This window comes from Crotalus tigris, unplaced genomic scaffold, assembly GCF_016545835.1.
Source record: "Crotalus tigris isolate CLP2741 ecotype Arizona unplaced genomic scaffold, ASM1654583v1 scf7180000018371.15429387391:27106975, whole genome shotgun sequence".
Classification (NCBI taxonomy): domain Eukaryota; kingdom Metazoa; phylum Chordata; class Lepidosauria; order Squamata; family Viperidae; genus Crotalus; species Crotalus tigris.
In genome coordinates this window covers 24,700,843-24,716,978 of record NW_024096970.1, presented here as the reverse complement: position 1 = coordinate 24,716,978, position 16,136 = coordinate 24,700,843, and the positions used below count along the sequence as shown (strand labels likewise).

The 16,136-nt window shown below is 35.8% G+C and overlaps 1 protein-coding gene across 17 annotated transcripts in view; it reads left to right on the top strand.

Annotated features, from left to right (window-relative positions):
* Window positions 1-12,754, top strand: part of NPAS3 (neuronal PAS domain protein 3) — a 765,248-nt gene extending 752,494 nt beyond the window's left edge. For all 17 annotated transcript variants that reach the window (XM_039351863.1, XM_039351858.1, XM_039351867.1 and 14 more), the window contains 3 exons: window positions 4,806-4,953; window positions 7,179-7,294; window positions 8,431-12,754. In XM_039351863.1, the coding sequence (XP_039207797.1) occupies window positions 4,806-4,953; window positions 7,179-7,294; window positions 8,431-9,740 (1,574 nt within the window). In that variant the 3' untranslated portion in view covers window positions 9,741-12,754. The remainder of the gene's footprint in view (window positions 1-4,805; window positions 4,954-7,178; window positions 7,295-8,430) is intronic.
* Window positions 12,755-16,136: the final 3,382 nt, after the last annotated feature.

Genomic DNA, 16,136 nt, shown 5'->3' with positions numbered 1-16,136 from the left:
TTCTTCTGGATGAAATGTATGATTTCCTTCAGTGAAGTTAGGTGCTGTCTCTGTTTCAAGCAAGTGAGGCACTTAGTGCACTCTTTCTGTGATGCTATTTTCCCCATGGGTTTTGAAAATGACCTTCTTGTAAGCATCAAGGACTGTAACTTTTCAGATAAAAAATACTTGTTCTTTTTTTAAGTCAATGCCAGGTTTATTCCCCTATAGTCCACAGTTTTCAAAAGCAGAAGAAAAAGTAATCCAGAAATTTTCTTTTTTAAAAAAACACTACTGTTTCCAGAATGAAGTTACTCTGTCAGCTTGCCTTGGGCTTTAGGTGGAGAAGAAGAGATTAAAGAGTCAGTATTCCTTTTCATGTTTCCTCTGCCAGTTTTGTGAATGTAAAAAGAGAAACGATACTAACAGCTAAGTGTTCAACTGTGGTGCTAAATGCAGAGCTATTTCTTTCTCTTTCTCTCTCTCTTCTTGTTAAATTAACAGTATTTTAATATTAGGACAACCTTGGGATCACCGTGGCTCATCCATTTGTAAGATTATTCTTGTGAAAGCAGTAAATAACACGCATATCCCCCCTTTTTTTCCTGGTGTAATGAGGACTTTTGTAAACTAGTGTTTATGTGATTCTTTAAATAAACTGATCTCATTTTTTTCATGTTTACTATCTACTGAACCAAAATGCACAATATGCTCAAAGTTTCAAAGTCATTTGTAACAGAGAAACATTATATTGTATGGAATGCTTTTTTTTAAAAAAAAAAGACATAATACGTTACAAAAATTTTTCACCTCCTCAAACTGAATTAAATTACTTCCTTCTTATAACACACAACTTGCTGTTTAGAAGTTTTTCTTCGATTTCTAAGAATAGCTTTACCAGGGGGGAAAAATATTTTCTTAAAACACAAATCTTGAAACTTGTACTGATCTATTTTATTTTACTCAAAGAATTTCATACATTTCTCTTTCTATTCCTTCTCTAAACAAAATTCAAAAATAGAATTAGATTTCCTTTTTTAAAATAGTATATAATATACAACAAACTATTGAACTAAATTTATATATCATTATAATCATGTCCTATAATCATATTCTACTACTGTGCGCTCTAACCATGGGTCAGATAATAGTAGTATTATAAAAAAAAGATTCATCTAAAAAATCTAGTAGTTTGCTTTTAGGAACTGCAATGTATAGATAATGTAAAAGATTACTTGCAAATAATAAGTTTGTTGTAAATTCTATGTATTTGATTTTGGCAGAATGGGTTGGGAGTAGAATCAGATTGGTTACCCATTCTCTAAAGGATTCTTCCCCAATCTATTCATTAAACTCTCATAATCCCAGCCAGCTTTTTTATCTTTAATTACATCACCATTGTGACTTCCTGTGTTACGTTCTTTGGATTGTGTTCACGATTCATCATACCACATTGCTATTAGAGAGAAACTTCCTTTCCTAAAACTTATTTTCCATAAGTGTTAAACTAGAGTAAAAAAGTCAAAATGTTCCTTTGTTATACTAGTCCAGTTGAAACAAAATAATTTACAACCGGCAAATTGCATTCTTTTATTTGCTTTGTTTTCAGAAAGTACATTAGTGGAAGAAGACATTATTAGGTCTTTAAGAGTTCTAAAAAAGAACATTTAATTCATACAGTTTTGCTATTATTGCATGAACTTGAACATGACAACTGTAAATGTAAATAGTAAAAATATTAAGTTTATTGAAAGAAACACATTTCCCAATACGCCCATCTTCATTTTTTCCCCTCAGAAATGCAGGAAGTCTGTTAACCTGTTAATGGATTATAATAATAATATTGTTAAACTTTTTAAATAAATTTATAAACTGAGGTATTCTAATAGAGTAAAGCTTTAAAGAAAGATTTCCCTATTCCCTATTCTCACTCTTAAGCTAATTATGAATTCAGAACTATTTGTATAAAACTGAAGTCTCAACACTATAATTGTTTGATGGAAAGTTCACTTTTTTCCACCTTCTTGCTTATCTTTGCAGTTTAGCACTGAATTATATCTGAGACATGAATACACAAAAGCAAAGATCCATTTTGATTAATGCAGCAATCTGATCAACTTTACCTTGTTTACAAAACACTATAACCCAAATTGCAAATGTCTGCCACTTCTACAAAAAAAAAAGCAAAAATATCTGACTAAATTTTCCAAAGCTTTCAGGCTTTCAGCCAATTTATTGCGAAGTCAGAACATTGTAGTCAAAATAAAATGTATATCTGTCTTTCTTTTCCATATATATTCATATGGAAAATAAGTAACCCTTATTAATAAAAGCAGTATATCATAAATGCTGAATGCCAAAGAAGGGAAGGACAGGGCAGGAGAGAAATAAGGGAGTAACACCTGACATTTCTAAGATAAACCTGTTTTTAAACAGGACAAAATCACTACCCTCAGCAGTCCCGAATGAGTCCAAAGAACGGCCGTTCCGCAATCAGGTTAAGGGAATCTACTTTAAGCACCAAAGTGAAAAGTGGTCAGGGGAATAAGTGAAGGCCAAAAGTGGATGTTATGAAAAGACCTTTTCAAACGTTGGCCCTTGACAAGAATTGGCAGATGAGAAGGAGATAAGGCTTCAAACAAAATATTTTAGACCTCAAGTGAACATTAAATTCTGCCATACTATTTAGATGACATAGAATAGCTGCAGGCACAGACTTCCCTTGGCAAAACTATTAGTTAAAAGTTAAAGAGAAGCCAGTGGTCTCCAAAATGGGTGAAGCTATTAGTCTCAGTGAAGAAATATTATCAAGTAGTGTATCCTCTGAGCCCAATTATCCTGCAATTCACCTCCACCAAGAGTCCTAAGTTCATCTTGAATTTAAGTGTATCTAATTTTTAAAGAAAAAAAAATAGAGCTCATTTACACCTATCTTCAGCCCCAGAGCCACTTGTACCATATGCCTTGAGCTCAGGAGCTGAATGCATCTGGCTCTGTACATAAATCCTCAGGGTGGCTTTGCAGCCTGGAATTGTAGGCTGCATTGCTAGAAGGGTTGATTAACTGCCATTGGAGTTACACAGGGCGTCACAGACTCTCTGGATAAACAGAAGAGCACCTAAGGCTTTACCTGTCTCCTGAGCAAACCCTTTTGAGCTAAGCCTAAGAACTTTTGCAGTCTTTCTGCTTGAGATGGGAATCTTGAAAAGCAACGCTAGCTGTAGCAAATCTTTTCGCAGAGACAACAGGGAAAGCATGTAAAAATAAAAAGGAAAAACAAAAGAAAACACTACCCTGCACTTTTGCATTTGTATCTGTGTTCCTTTTACAAAGAGAAGAAAAGGTTGTGATGCTAATACAGATTTAGGCTTGTATCTTCTTGGGGGCAGTAGGCTTTAGACTTTAAATGGTATTACATATACTTGCATATCATTCTCTGAATTTGGAGATACAGCCAAATTTTAAAGGTAAAGTCTCACTTTTAAGTTGAAAGTTTAACAGCATTAACCACAGTTTTTCGTGTCTTCAAAGTGACTTCTTTTCTTCTATTTCCCCCACCTCTTCCCAAAAAATCAAAATGTACTTCATGAAACTATTGTATATGAAGCACTTATTAGCCATAATTAAATGGACAATATGAATTTACTACGTCTTTAGGACTCTGGCTTGTTCTGGTTTAGAGCAAGATGATTAATGCAAATACATATTACTTGAGATAACCATTTAGCAGCTAATTTAGCCAAATTTATTACAGCAGTTAGAGGTTTTTCATTTTAGCAGAAGGAGACAAGGACATGCCAAAAGCAGAGATGTACCGTATGTGAATGCACACTGCCCTCTAGTGCACAACATTTACAGGATGGAGAACAAATACATCCCAGAAGAAATGCAAGCTGAAATAATAAGAATACCGAACACATTGTCTATATTTCTGCCAAAGACACATTGCTTCCTTATTTCAGCATATATGCTATTATATGAGAGTTTTAAATTAGCTAAAATTCTATTACAATATTTGGCTTGGAAATACTGGCTTGAAACAAATTTTAACATCCTTTTACAAAGCATCTTTAAGCAATATTTCACAGAACTTATACATTTTGCTTGTTCTTCCATTTCTGGTTCTATTTCAGCATTGCAAAGAACTCTTGCTTTAACATGCTTGATTCTACAATTCCCTTAGGCCACAGCTTCTTCTGCAGTTCATTGGTTGATTTATTTTGCTCTAATATTAAGCCAAGTCTCTACAGACATTCCTCCTATGACCACTGGAGATTTGGTTCATCTGAAGACTGTAAATTCTGTTTGACAAGATCAAAAGAAACAGATGTGTAAGTTCAGTAGTTGATATCACCTGCAATGAAGAGAAATGATCAAAGAACTTGGGTACCGTATCTTTCCAAACCTTTCAAATAGCCAGAGTCTCAGGGAGGTTTACTACCTAGCAGCTATGAATAAATCACATAGAAATTTAACATGTGTATCACACACACACACACACACACACACACACACACACACGAAACATAGAGAATTGCCCACAGATTTGGTGCTTCATGAACCACAGCAAATTCTGTTTCTGATTGCTTTTCCCTTGCTTAGTCCAGCTGCCAACAGCAGATTAAAATCAAACTACAAATCAGGGCACTACCTTCAACTCTTCTAGGGCTCCCAGAAATGATTTAATTGTTCTTATAATTATGCTTTCTCTGAAACGTAGGAGACAAAATCTTTCCATCTCTTTCTACTGGTGTGGTGTGCTTTAATACAGAGCAATTGTATATAAGTGCAATGTCAATGATTTGCCTTTTGCTTCTTCCATTCAGTGCTGAACAAGGGTCAGTGTGTTACAAAATACTACCGTTGGATGCAGAAAAGTGGGGGCTATATTTGGATACAGTCTAGTGCCACTATCGCTATTAATGCCAAGAATGCAAATGAGAAGAACATCATCTGGGTTAATTACCTTCTGAGGTATATCTTTTTGCTACTTCAATTATTGGCATTTTTGTTGTGACTACGGGAAACATATTGGAAGGATAGCATGTAAGAACAAATGCAAGGAACTCAATGTGAGTCTACTTAGAATTAATGTATACTAATGAATAATAGAAGCAGGGTCATGGGATAGATTGTCAATCTGGATTCTCCTAAATCCAGGTAAAGCTTTAGCTTAGAATTGATTCATAGCCAACCTTTGTTAGCTTGATACTGTGAACAGGGGCTTCTTTAAAAAGGCATGAGGTAATGTTCCTATGTGCTAGGAAGCCAAGCCCTTATTGTTTCAGAAACTCTATTGCAATTGTCAATATGGAATTTATTTTAAAACTCTTATTTGCATTCCCCTTTGCTTTCCATGTTAGACATGTTGATTAAATGCCAGATGTTTAAGCTCTCTGAATTGTATACAGGAAAATATTAGGTGTGCTGTTCCTTGAGAAATACAGCATTAAGACCTTTCTGAACTTAGATCTTGGTGAACGCACATTGTGACCAGTGGAGAGGGATGATTCCCATTTTATCTGGGTGCTTTATGGGAAATGCCTGAAACTCATTTCTGTTGTCTGAATAATTGAAACCAAAAGAGCGTATTATTTTCTTATTTAAAGTAAAAGATATTTAAATTTAATAAATGTATTTATGTAACGAAAATGGAAAATATTGTGCACATATCAATCATAAACTTATGTCCTCAGAATTCTTGTTGATTTAAATAAGTCTTATTTTTGTTAAACGGGGTTAAGACATGAGGAAACTTACATGCAATTATTGGGAAAAAATGAGCCACGTGATTCCTTTATTTCCCCTCTTTTCTCTTGCAAAGGCGGGGTCCTTATGTCAGGAGTGAGTTCAGAAAGAATTCACATTTCCTTTATTCCCAGAGATAGGATTGTAACCCCTCTTTTCTCTCACTGTGATTTAATTGAAGATAAAGGGGGAATCAGATATTACTTAGTGCCCCAAGCACTTGTTGGAAGAGAATTGAACATAGCAAGAGGCATTCTTGCTTTTGAGCCCAATTCCTTCCTGCCATTATGATAAATGGAAATAGGAGTTGAAATCGTTTCCCAGTAATTAAAGACTAGCAAATACATAGGCCAGCAGCCTGAGGAATCCATGTACATGCTACACATCTCCATAGTATTTGCAAATAACATAGGAGCATCCTGTCTCCTCTATTCTATGGATTAACCTCTGATATGCATTGGAAATTATATAGTGATTTTCCAATAAAAACAAGAGGGACTTATAAAAGTAGCCTACTGCCTTCTCAGACCATGCTCCTGGATATGCAATGGGTTAATTCTCTGGAAATGTTTTTTTTTTAATCTTATTACATGTTCTTGGTTCATGTTTCTATGCTTGCTTGTAGAGAACTATTACTAAGCTGGCATGAATAGAAATACAGAATAACAAAGTTGAAAGGGAGCTACATAACATGACACAGTTTGCTTATGATAGTCCAGAAATTGTAAATAACAATTCCTCTGTGAGTTACGCAAAGTAAATGATGGGATCATCATATAATGAAGATGATAATAAACAATTCACTCATAAGTTACAAATAGCAGAAAACATATATATTTGTTGGTTACTCAACCAAGAGTTATTATTTTGATAGATAATACCAGAACAAAAAAGACATATATTTTTAAGGTATTTTTAATAAAAATTCCTCAAAGCTTCAAGAGTGAAGAACCAAGATATGTAATTACCATTGTTATGCTTAAGTGCCACATAAGGATTATTTTTAATAGTGAAAAACCAAGATAGAAATTCTCTAAGTAAAACCCGCAAACAAACAAAAAAAACTATATTACTTTTCATTACATGGCTATATTCGATTAATTTTAGCAATTTATTGTATTATATTGTTTTTAATTACTTAGTTGCCCAGAAAGATGTGAGGAAGGAAGGGAGGGAGGGAGGGAGGGAGGGAAGGGAAGAGAAGGGAAGGAAAGGAAAGGGAAGGAAGGGAAAGGAAGGAAGGAAGGAAGGAAGGAAGGAAGGAAGGAAGGAAGGAAGGAAGGAAGGAAGGAAGGAAGGAAGGAAGGAAGGAAGGAAGGAAGGAAGGAAGGAAGGAAAGCCTTTCTGTGCTTTCTGTTGTTTGAGGCATTCAACAGAATTTTGAAAAAAGAGGGAACTATACTATTCCAAGTTATCATGTATGTGTATATTGGCTGTTTCTTCTCTTTTAGCAATCCAGAATATAAGGACACTCCAATGGATATTGCACAACTTCCTCACTTGCCAGAGAAAACCTCTGAATCCTCTGAGACCTCTGATTCTGAATCAGATTCAAAGGATAACTCAGGTATGCAAATGCTCATCTTGAATGTAACTTTTTTGGCATCATAGAAGGATGACTTGTCTTGGTTTATTTTTAAATTTATTCACACCATTACATCCAAGTTAGAAACTGTAATTATAACTTATAAGTGGAGCTTACAAATTCTCATAAAAATTGGTAAGAAACACTGGGCTGGTTTGGGGCTGTTGCACTCTGGAAAAATCAAGCATATTGTTAGGAGTATTCTTATATCTATCACTGTTGCTGGATGTCCAGGTGACCCCATCACTTCAGAGCAGCTACTGTCATCTCAGATTCAGACAGCAGTTCTGATCTTATTTGCATAGCAAGAGCCCAAGCATATGTGCGCTGTTAATCTCTTGGCTGGATTATTGCAAACATTTTATGGGAGGATGGCTTTGAAGATAGTTCAGAATACTTAGTTAGTCTAAAGCCAAGATGCAGCTAAGACTGGCAAGTAATATGATGCTAATGTTTTATCAGCTGCAGAAGCTATTCCAAGTCGTATTTGAAATGTTAGCACTGTTTGTTAAAGCCTTGGATGGCTTGGATACAGAATATCCCAAGGAACATCCTACTTCCTCCTATATTGAAATTAGGCAGGTGTTTACAAAGAAGGAGCCCGTTTACCTGTAATGCTTTGCTTATAAAATGCTCTTTCTATAGAGGCACATCTTGCATCCACTTGGCAATATTATTGTTTCCAGAGCAAGATCTTTCTCTTCTCTAGGCCCTTTTAATTTTAACTGTCTGCCCTATACTGGAATAATGGCTTTTATATGGATGATAATATCTTTCCGTTGCTATTCATGCATGGTATTTTACTTTTTATGTATAGTTTTTCTGATTGTACACATATTTAGCAACCTGTCCACAGAACTATCATTACTGGAGAAATAATAACCACACAACTGTTATGTTCAGCTTGAGCAGCAGAATCTTGAACTGGAAGGAGTTAAATGACAGACAAATGCCGCTCAGCTCATACTTGGTAAAACTGTCATTTTAAACCTAAAAGAAAATGCCTTTGCCAGCAATATTGCTAGTAATAATATTTCACCAGCCTCCAGGAGTCTAAGTGGGCTCTAAATCTTACATTCTTATTCTTAATGATGTTTTTCACTTTTCTTTCTACTCAGAGGACAATGAGAATTCAAAGTCGGATGAAAAAGGAAACCATTCAGAAAACAGCGAAGATCCCGAATCAGATAGGAAGAAGTCTGGCAATCAGTCAGATAATGAAATGAACTGTAATGATGATGGGAACAGCTCCAGCAACCAGGACAGCAGAGATAGTGATGACAGCTTTGAGAATTCTGACTTTGAGAATCAAAAGGCCCCTGAAGATAGCTTTGGCACTCTTGGTTCTATGCAGATTAAGGTGGAGCGCTATGTGGAGAGTGAGTCAGACTTGCGGTTACAGAACTGTGAATCATTGACCTCGGACAGTGCCAAGGACTCAGACAGCGCAGGAGAAGTAAATGCCCAGTCTTCCAGCAAGCATCAAAAAAGGAAAAAGAGAAGGAAAAAGCAGAAAGGAGGCAGCGTGGCCCGGAGAAGGCTCTCAAGCACCTCAAGCCCAAATGGGCTTGACTCAACATTGGTAGATCAGCCCCAGTTGCTCTCACCGCCAAACAGTGCCTCAGTGCTCAAAATCAAAACAGAGATCTCAGAACCTATCAATTTTGATAACGATAGCAGTATTTGGAATTACCCACCCAACAGGGAAATCTCAAGGAATGAATCACCTTACAGTATGACCAAGCCCCCCAACTCAGAGCACTTCCCTTCCCCCCAAACCAGCAGTAGTTTACATGTCTCCATTCCAGACTCTGTTCTAACTCCGCCAGGGACAGAAAATCCTGCCAATCGCAAGTCTCAGTTCAGCACCTCATCCAACTCTGCCTTGGCTCCTGTATCCTCTGACCCTTTGTCCCCACCTCTGTCAGCATCTCCACGGGACAAGCATCCGGGAGGCCCCAGCACTTCCAATTCATTACTGTATACGGGGGACCTGGAAGCCCTACAGAGATTGCAAGCAGGCAATGTGGTCCTCCCTTTGGTTCACAGGGTAACTGGAACCCTTGCTGCCACCAGCACGGCTGCTCAGAGGGTCTATACCACTGGCACGATCCGGTATGCCCCAGCTGAAGTTACTTTAGCCATGCAGGGCAATCTCCTCCCCAATACTCATGCTGTTAACTTTGTGGACGTTAACAGCCCTAGTTTTGGCTTAGATCCTAAAACACCAATGGAAATGCTCTACCACCACGTCCACCGACTCAATATGTCAGGACCGTTTGGAAGTGCTGTGAGCGCGGCCAGCCTGACCCAAATGCCTGCAGGGAATGTGTTCACAACTGCCGAAGGACTGTTCTCAACTCTTCCGTTTCCTGTGTACAGCAACGGCATCCATGCCGCACAGACACTGGAACGGAAGGAGGATTGAGATATGACCACATACTGTGTTCAGTGTTAAACTCTGAGGCATAGACTATGTTTTAATTTAGACCTTTAATCCTAGCACTTTGAATTTGAGCAGATCAGCTTATTCTCTCCATACGATGCTCCCCATTTCATCCCCTTTCTCTTTAACTTGACTTATTCTTTAATGGGAAAGATACTTTTAATTTGGGCCTTCAGAGAACTGAAGTATCAGTTGCCTGCCATTTTGTCTTCTTCCAAGATGTGTATTTTTTTTCCTTTTGCATCTTTATTAAGATGCCTTTAATATCCGTATGCCTCTGCCATAGAATACTCAGTGTTGTGGTAAAGAGATTGTAAGAATAACAACCATGGGGTTTACTTTAAATTGATCTTGATATGATCAAGATTAAAAGAAACAAGCATAAAACAATGTGCCCTGGTTGACTAAGTCAAATGAAAAGGGGGTATTTGTTCCTAATTCCTTAAAAAAAAATAGGGGATAGTATTTTAGAATTTTATGCAGAGTTTAATTCACTTTTTATGGTTAAGATTTTCTTACTTGCACATACAATAATTTGAGTTCTTAAAAAAATAATTTCTGGCCTGTGATTAGAATAATAAGAAGATGGACTAAATGTTAACTACAGAAACATTAACTTAATTTCTAAAACCATGGTGCTATCATTTATTAATCTGTAATGTCTTCACACAATATGCAGCTTGTGGGCTGGTTTTTTTTTTAAAGGAATGTCTTCTGTGCTAGTCCATAGTCAGGTGCTGCAGTTTCCTTGGTTAGTTAAGACAAAAGCCCTCATTAACATTTGCTGCAGGACTTAATTTGTTTACCTCCAAACTAACAAGCCTCATATTAAATTTAAATGGATCTGGAAGACTTTTCTTTTGGGGAGTTGAGTGAATGTGCTAAAAAGAACAAGAAAATGCAGTGAAATTGACTCAAAGACCAGATTTTTTAAAGGTGTATATTGTTTCTCTTTCTATTTTTTTATTCTCAGTAGAACTGAGGCTAATTTTACAACTTCCAAATAAGTGAGTGGGTGAATGTGTGTGTGTGTGTGTGCACGTGCGTGTCTGGATATGTGTATGTGTATGTGTATACATACACACACATATACATACATGTATGCTTAATGTTATAGAGGGAAGGTTGTATCTTTATTTTTATGTTTTGCTCATTGTTTTCTCTTTTGTAATCCCCCTCCTCCTCCTCCTAGTGTTGAAGCCAATATGTTTTAACAAATGGGTTAATAAGCTTGAACTAGATAACTGCAACTAAAAAAAACTGCACATTAAGTAAAAACAAAAGAAAAGAAATCTATTTTGTCTTCGTTGCCAGAAATCAGTGTAGTGTCAAACACTCCAAATGACTGTCAAGTATAAATTCTTCTTCCACTCCATCTTTGGCAGCTGTTTGTTAAGGCATCTAATAACAGATGTGAGAACTGTAATGTGTACAATGTGTAAGTGTCCTTGGCTGTCAGTCTCATTGCAGTTTCAATGTGTGTTACTATATGCAGTATATACTAAGCTAATGTAGTTGTTTTGTCCTTTGTCTTCTCTGTGCTTTATCTCTAGTCTGGAGTGGCAAAGTCCCATTCCTACAGTCCTAGTGAACCAGTGATACTTGGGGGTTAGTGTTTTTTGTGTGGTGGCCTTCCACTGTCTGTATTCCTTTTCATTTCTGCTGTTGCTTTGCTGGTGTGTATTTTCAGACCTTTCTCTCCCTCTGTTTACTTCCAACCTTCACCTTTCTTCCCAATTTCTTCTTCTAACTCTTTCTCTCTTTTTCCATTCTCAGAGATAAAAGACTCTTAACTAGCTCAAGGTAATGGAGCCATTTTTCCCCACAGAGGAGTTTCTGGGTATGTCTTGCTCGTACAGTGTGCATCACACAATGCACTAAAAGGTGATAATCAGACATATTAAATGAAGTGATGCCATATAGCCTCAGTTGTTAACATTTCCAGAGTCCCTTGTGCTCTAATTGTAAGTAGAGGGTGCATTTCTTTGGTGTTCTCCCAAGTTGGTTAATGGAATAATACAGAAAAAGCAATCTGAAATGAGACAGAAAATTCTTGGAGTGCTCAACCAATGTGGTTCAAAAGCAAAGCTGAGCTTTGGATTGTCAAAAATATATTTTTGCATAACTGTGCAATACTAATGTATTTTAGCTCAGAAGTCTTCTACATGGTGGACGACCCTTTGTGTTGAAATGAAGCCGAGTACAGTGGGTTTGAATTGGAGAAGTAGAGATGAGAAAGAGTGGGATAGAGTGATGCCCACAAAGGGCGCTGAATGTCACAAATTTTGATAATGAACTCGTAAAGAGTTAATTTGAAAGATTTTAGGTAGATTCCAAGGCCAAGAGACACTGATTTGGGTTTCACTTTGGAAGTTCTAGCTGTTGAACAATCAAAGGAGTGCACCTATTGGCTACAAAGACAGCTAAACAGCTGTTGTTGCTTTATTTTATTTTATTTTATTTTTTATAAATGTTTCTGTGTTGTGTCAAAATGATTTCTGGTGATTTAACCTAACAGATAATCACAGCTGCTGTTGAAATCCATAGTGTTTAAAATTACAAAATGGAAAAAAAAACTTCATTACCTGTGAAGACTGTGTCTGTGTTTTTAACTATTTCTTGTACAAATATATGAAATCTTTTATGAGGAGACTGCTGCCAAGTAGCTGAATAAAGGGGAAAGGGATTCTGTTCGTATAAATCTTAGCAGTGTTACCAACTCTACAATATATAAAAAAAATAATTAAAATGTTCAAAAATGACAGCTATGGTACATTTATTTTGTGTTAATCTAACCGAATCTAACTTCTTGAGTGCCTGGCTTATTCGAAACATTTTTTTTTCATTGATCATTGATAATGCTGCAAATCAGAAATGTACATACTTCATTTACAGCAGGGTTCTTTTTATACTTTTGTAGATTCTCATACATGTCATACATGGTTGTCTTTATGTAACTTAATTTTTTTCATCCTGCAGGTGCCATTTTCATAATAAACTTCTCTTGGATTTGTTACTATCTGGCATCATTTCTTTTACATACGATCATCCTGATTAATTAATGCTGGTAGTATTTGTTTAAGCAGGGTACCTTGTTTGAAAGCTTTTAAAAGCTAAAAAAAAGAGGACGTAACTAGATTATTTTTAAAGTTTATAAGTTTTTCAAAGTGACCTACATAGAAGCAGGCTAACAATGCTAATCCAAATACTACACTAAACCTGCCACCATCCTAAATTCTCAGCTACCCCAACTCATTATCATACTGAGCATTTTATGCACATTATCAAAGCTGAATAATAGAGCTGAAATGTTAACCATGGGAAAATGGGTGAGTTCAGAGAGCAGCTTGTCTATGCTGATCATCAAAAATGCAGATTTATCCTTTCATATATGATATCAATACACTCAAATTCTTCGTCACTCATATTCTATTTAGGCATTTGGTTTTATCTCTCGCCCTGTAAATTGGAAGATAAATAACTCATGTTTTCATACATTCTTATTAGCCAGGCATCTGGCAAACAGAGGACAGAAGAGTTTGTCAGAACACAAAACTGGGAGTTGACTTCAGATTAAAAGCACACAAAATAGGGCTCAAAATCATACACATGTATTATCATTTAAAATGAACAATTGTATCATAAAGTTTTTGGATGATAGTGAAACAGAGTGAAATGGTAATATCAAGAGCTGCTGCGGATATGTTGATGTTTAAATGGAATGTAATATTTCAGTCCACATGAATTCCACTGATTTGGGCAATGTTCCTGGTACACTGGTTTACACACACTGTCTGCATGACAAAAGTAGCAGATATTCTTTCTGAATTTTATTTGCAGACTGCACCTTTCCCATTAGCCTTACAACTTTGGGAAATGGACTGAAATTTTAATCTGAAAATAGGCTTAATTTGAGCAGTCAATTCGCAATGGAAGTTTAATTTTGAATACGAAAGAAACCTTTTCAAAAACAAGTTCAGAGGAAAAATGCTTTGATTTTCAATAGAAGCTGAATTCTCAACATGCTGGTTTTCTTAGGCTTATTGAAATAGGAGACTGGCTGGCCCCTGTGCCACTCATGAAACTATTATGAACCAGGAAAAGGAAATCAGAAGGTTGTTTATCTAATGTGCTTTCTAGGGTGCAGGAGAATTTTTTTATGAGCTTTTTAGTTATACTTAGGATTTAGGCTGTTTCCATATATTTAATTTTTAATAACTGCATGCACATAACTATAACTGATACATTTTGGAGGATAAATACACGACTTGTGCCATCGTGTATGTATATATTAAAAATTAAGTAACTTAGGTTTATGCTGTCCTAATAATGAATCTTGAATTTACATTAATGGACAGAAGTTTTTAATCATCTTCAGCTCAAACCATCTGTCATCAGAGTTATAATGTACTAAAGAAACTTAGACCATAAACTCATTTACTATTATTTGGTAGTAAGTCCCATCCTGTAAAGCAGAAAATACTTTTGAGTATTTAGTCTAGGATCAGGCTTTTTAATGCTCAGGTTCCAGTTTTAACAGAAATATTTCTGCCATAGAGGTTCAATAAAGTTAAAAACTAGCAAGTAATTACTTCAATTTTAAATCATGAATTCCTAATTTTTATCTAATTTTTAATGTGAATATTAAATACATGGATTAGTTTGTCTATTCTGTATGGAATTTAACATTTACAAATAATGTGAGGTCTCCAAGAGCTTCATCAAACATTACATATTTAATTTACATTTTAAAATACGTAAATATAAACATCTAAAGCTGTCAAGTTTGTCAAAAGCAAATTGCCTGATCAGAAATGGATCATGTGGTCTAGCATCAGCTGATCATCAGAATTCTCGAAAAAACAGGGCAAGGCCTGAACCAGCAAAAGTATGTTTGTTTCCTTCTCTCATAGATTGTTTATGCTGGGCATTGAGTTCTGGAACAATTCTTATATTTGCTAGCAGAATCTGTTCTGATTCTTCCAAGTCATTGGATAATTTCCTGGGCAAAAAGGTTGCAATTAGTCTTCAGACTGACAGAGAAATATTGTGAAGCCACAAATCCCAGGCCTGCCAGTATCTCCATTTTTGACTTACCAATGTAATACTCTAATTCATATTAACTGGTTAAATTCATTTGTTTCTCAGTGCAGCACCTGATTCCAAATATAAAGATCAACTACATTTGAGATGAAATTGTGCTGAAATGTATATTACATTTCAAAGACCTGCAAAGGATGTACAGTAGTCATAACCAGATTTCAAAACAATAACATAATTATAGAAAGTATTATTACGTTTTATACTTTATAATACTTAAAATGAATGTAATTTACAGCAATATAAAAACCAAAAAAAGTTATAGCCAACAGCCTTATTGGGGAGAAAGCAAAGGTACACAAGCCTTTGAAGAGTGTATGAATTATCTAGACATATCTCAGATCTGAGTTTGGAAGTATGAGGAGCCATTGGGAAAGGAGATCAAAAAGCCAAGAAGGCAGCCTTAACTATGTGCACTGATGGCCTGCTACTTCTATTTGTGTAGCACATATAGCACACATAAAGCAGGTAGAGCCTTCATCACAGTAAATCTGACATCTTTGACCGCTCACAAACCATCTACCCAACTGATGGTAATAAAATTCTAGAATCAAGGGTGGCAACTTGCTTTCTAAAAAGTTTTCAGTTCCTTGCAAATTTCTTCTTTCAAATCTGTTCTATTTCTATTTATTTATCAAAAACATTATTTTGCTATTCTTTCTAGAATCTCAATATTTTCACCTATTCCCAATCTCTAAAACTTTGTATCTTGGTTATAGCGAAACCAATAGAGACCCATGGAGATGGTCATGAAGCAACTATTCAGAATTTGTAACATCATGAAAAAGAACAGAAGCACTCCTTAACTCCTGGGAAGAGAGATAGTATTAAGAAGCGACTTGAGCTGGCTCTTCCCTGACTCACTGGAATATAAAAGGGAGGGGAGAAAAAGTATACGTAGACTTGCCAGATTCTGTCACTATAATTACCTTAATAAATGTAGTTATAGTCTTCTTGTTGAGTTGGTTTCTGATCTGATCTTTCTTGACTTAAGGACATAGTTCCTTAATCTTATTTCAATTCAATTAATCTTAATCCAATCAATCTTAAAATATGTAATCTAATTTGAACATGCACTCATTCACCCATGGACATTCTAGTTTGGAGACTTATAGTTTTGCTTCTACACAAGTGATAATTCTATACACTTACTGAATTGATGGTATTAGAAACTATGAAAAACACTTGCCTATTTGGGAACTCCATTAACAGATGTGCTTTCACATAAGCAAGTTATAGGACTAGAATGACAGGTCAACAGACAGACATCTGAATATA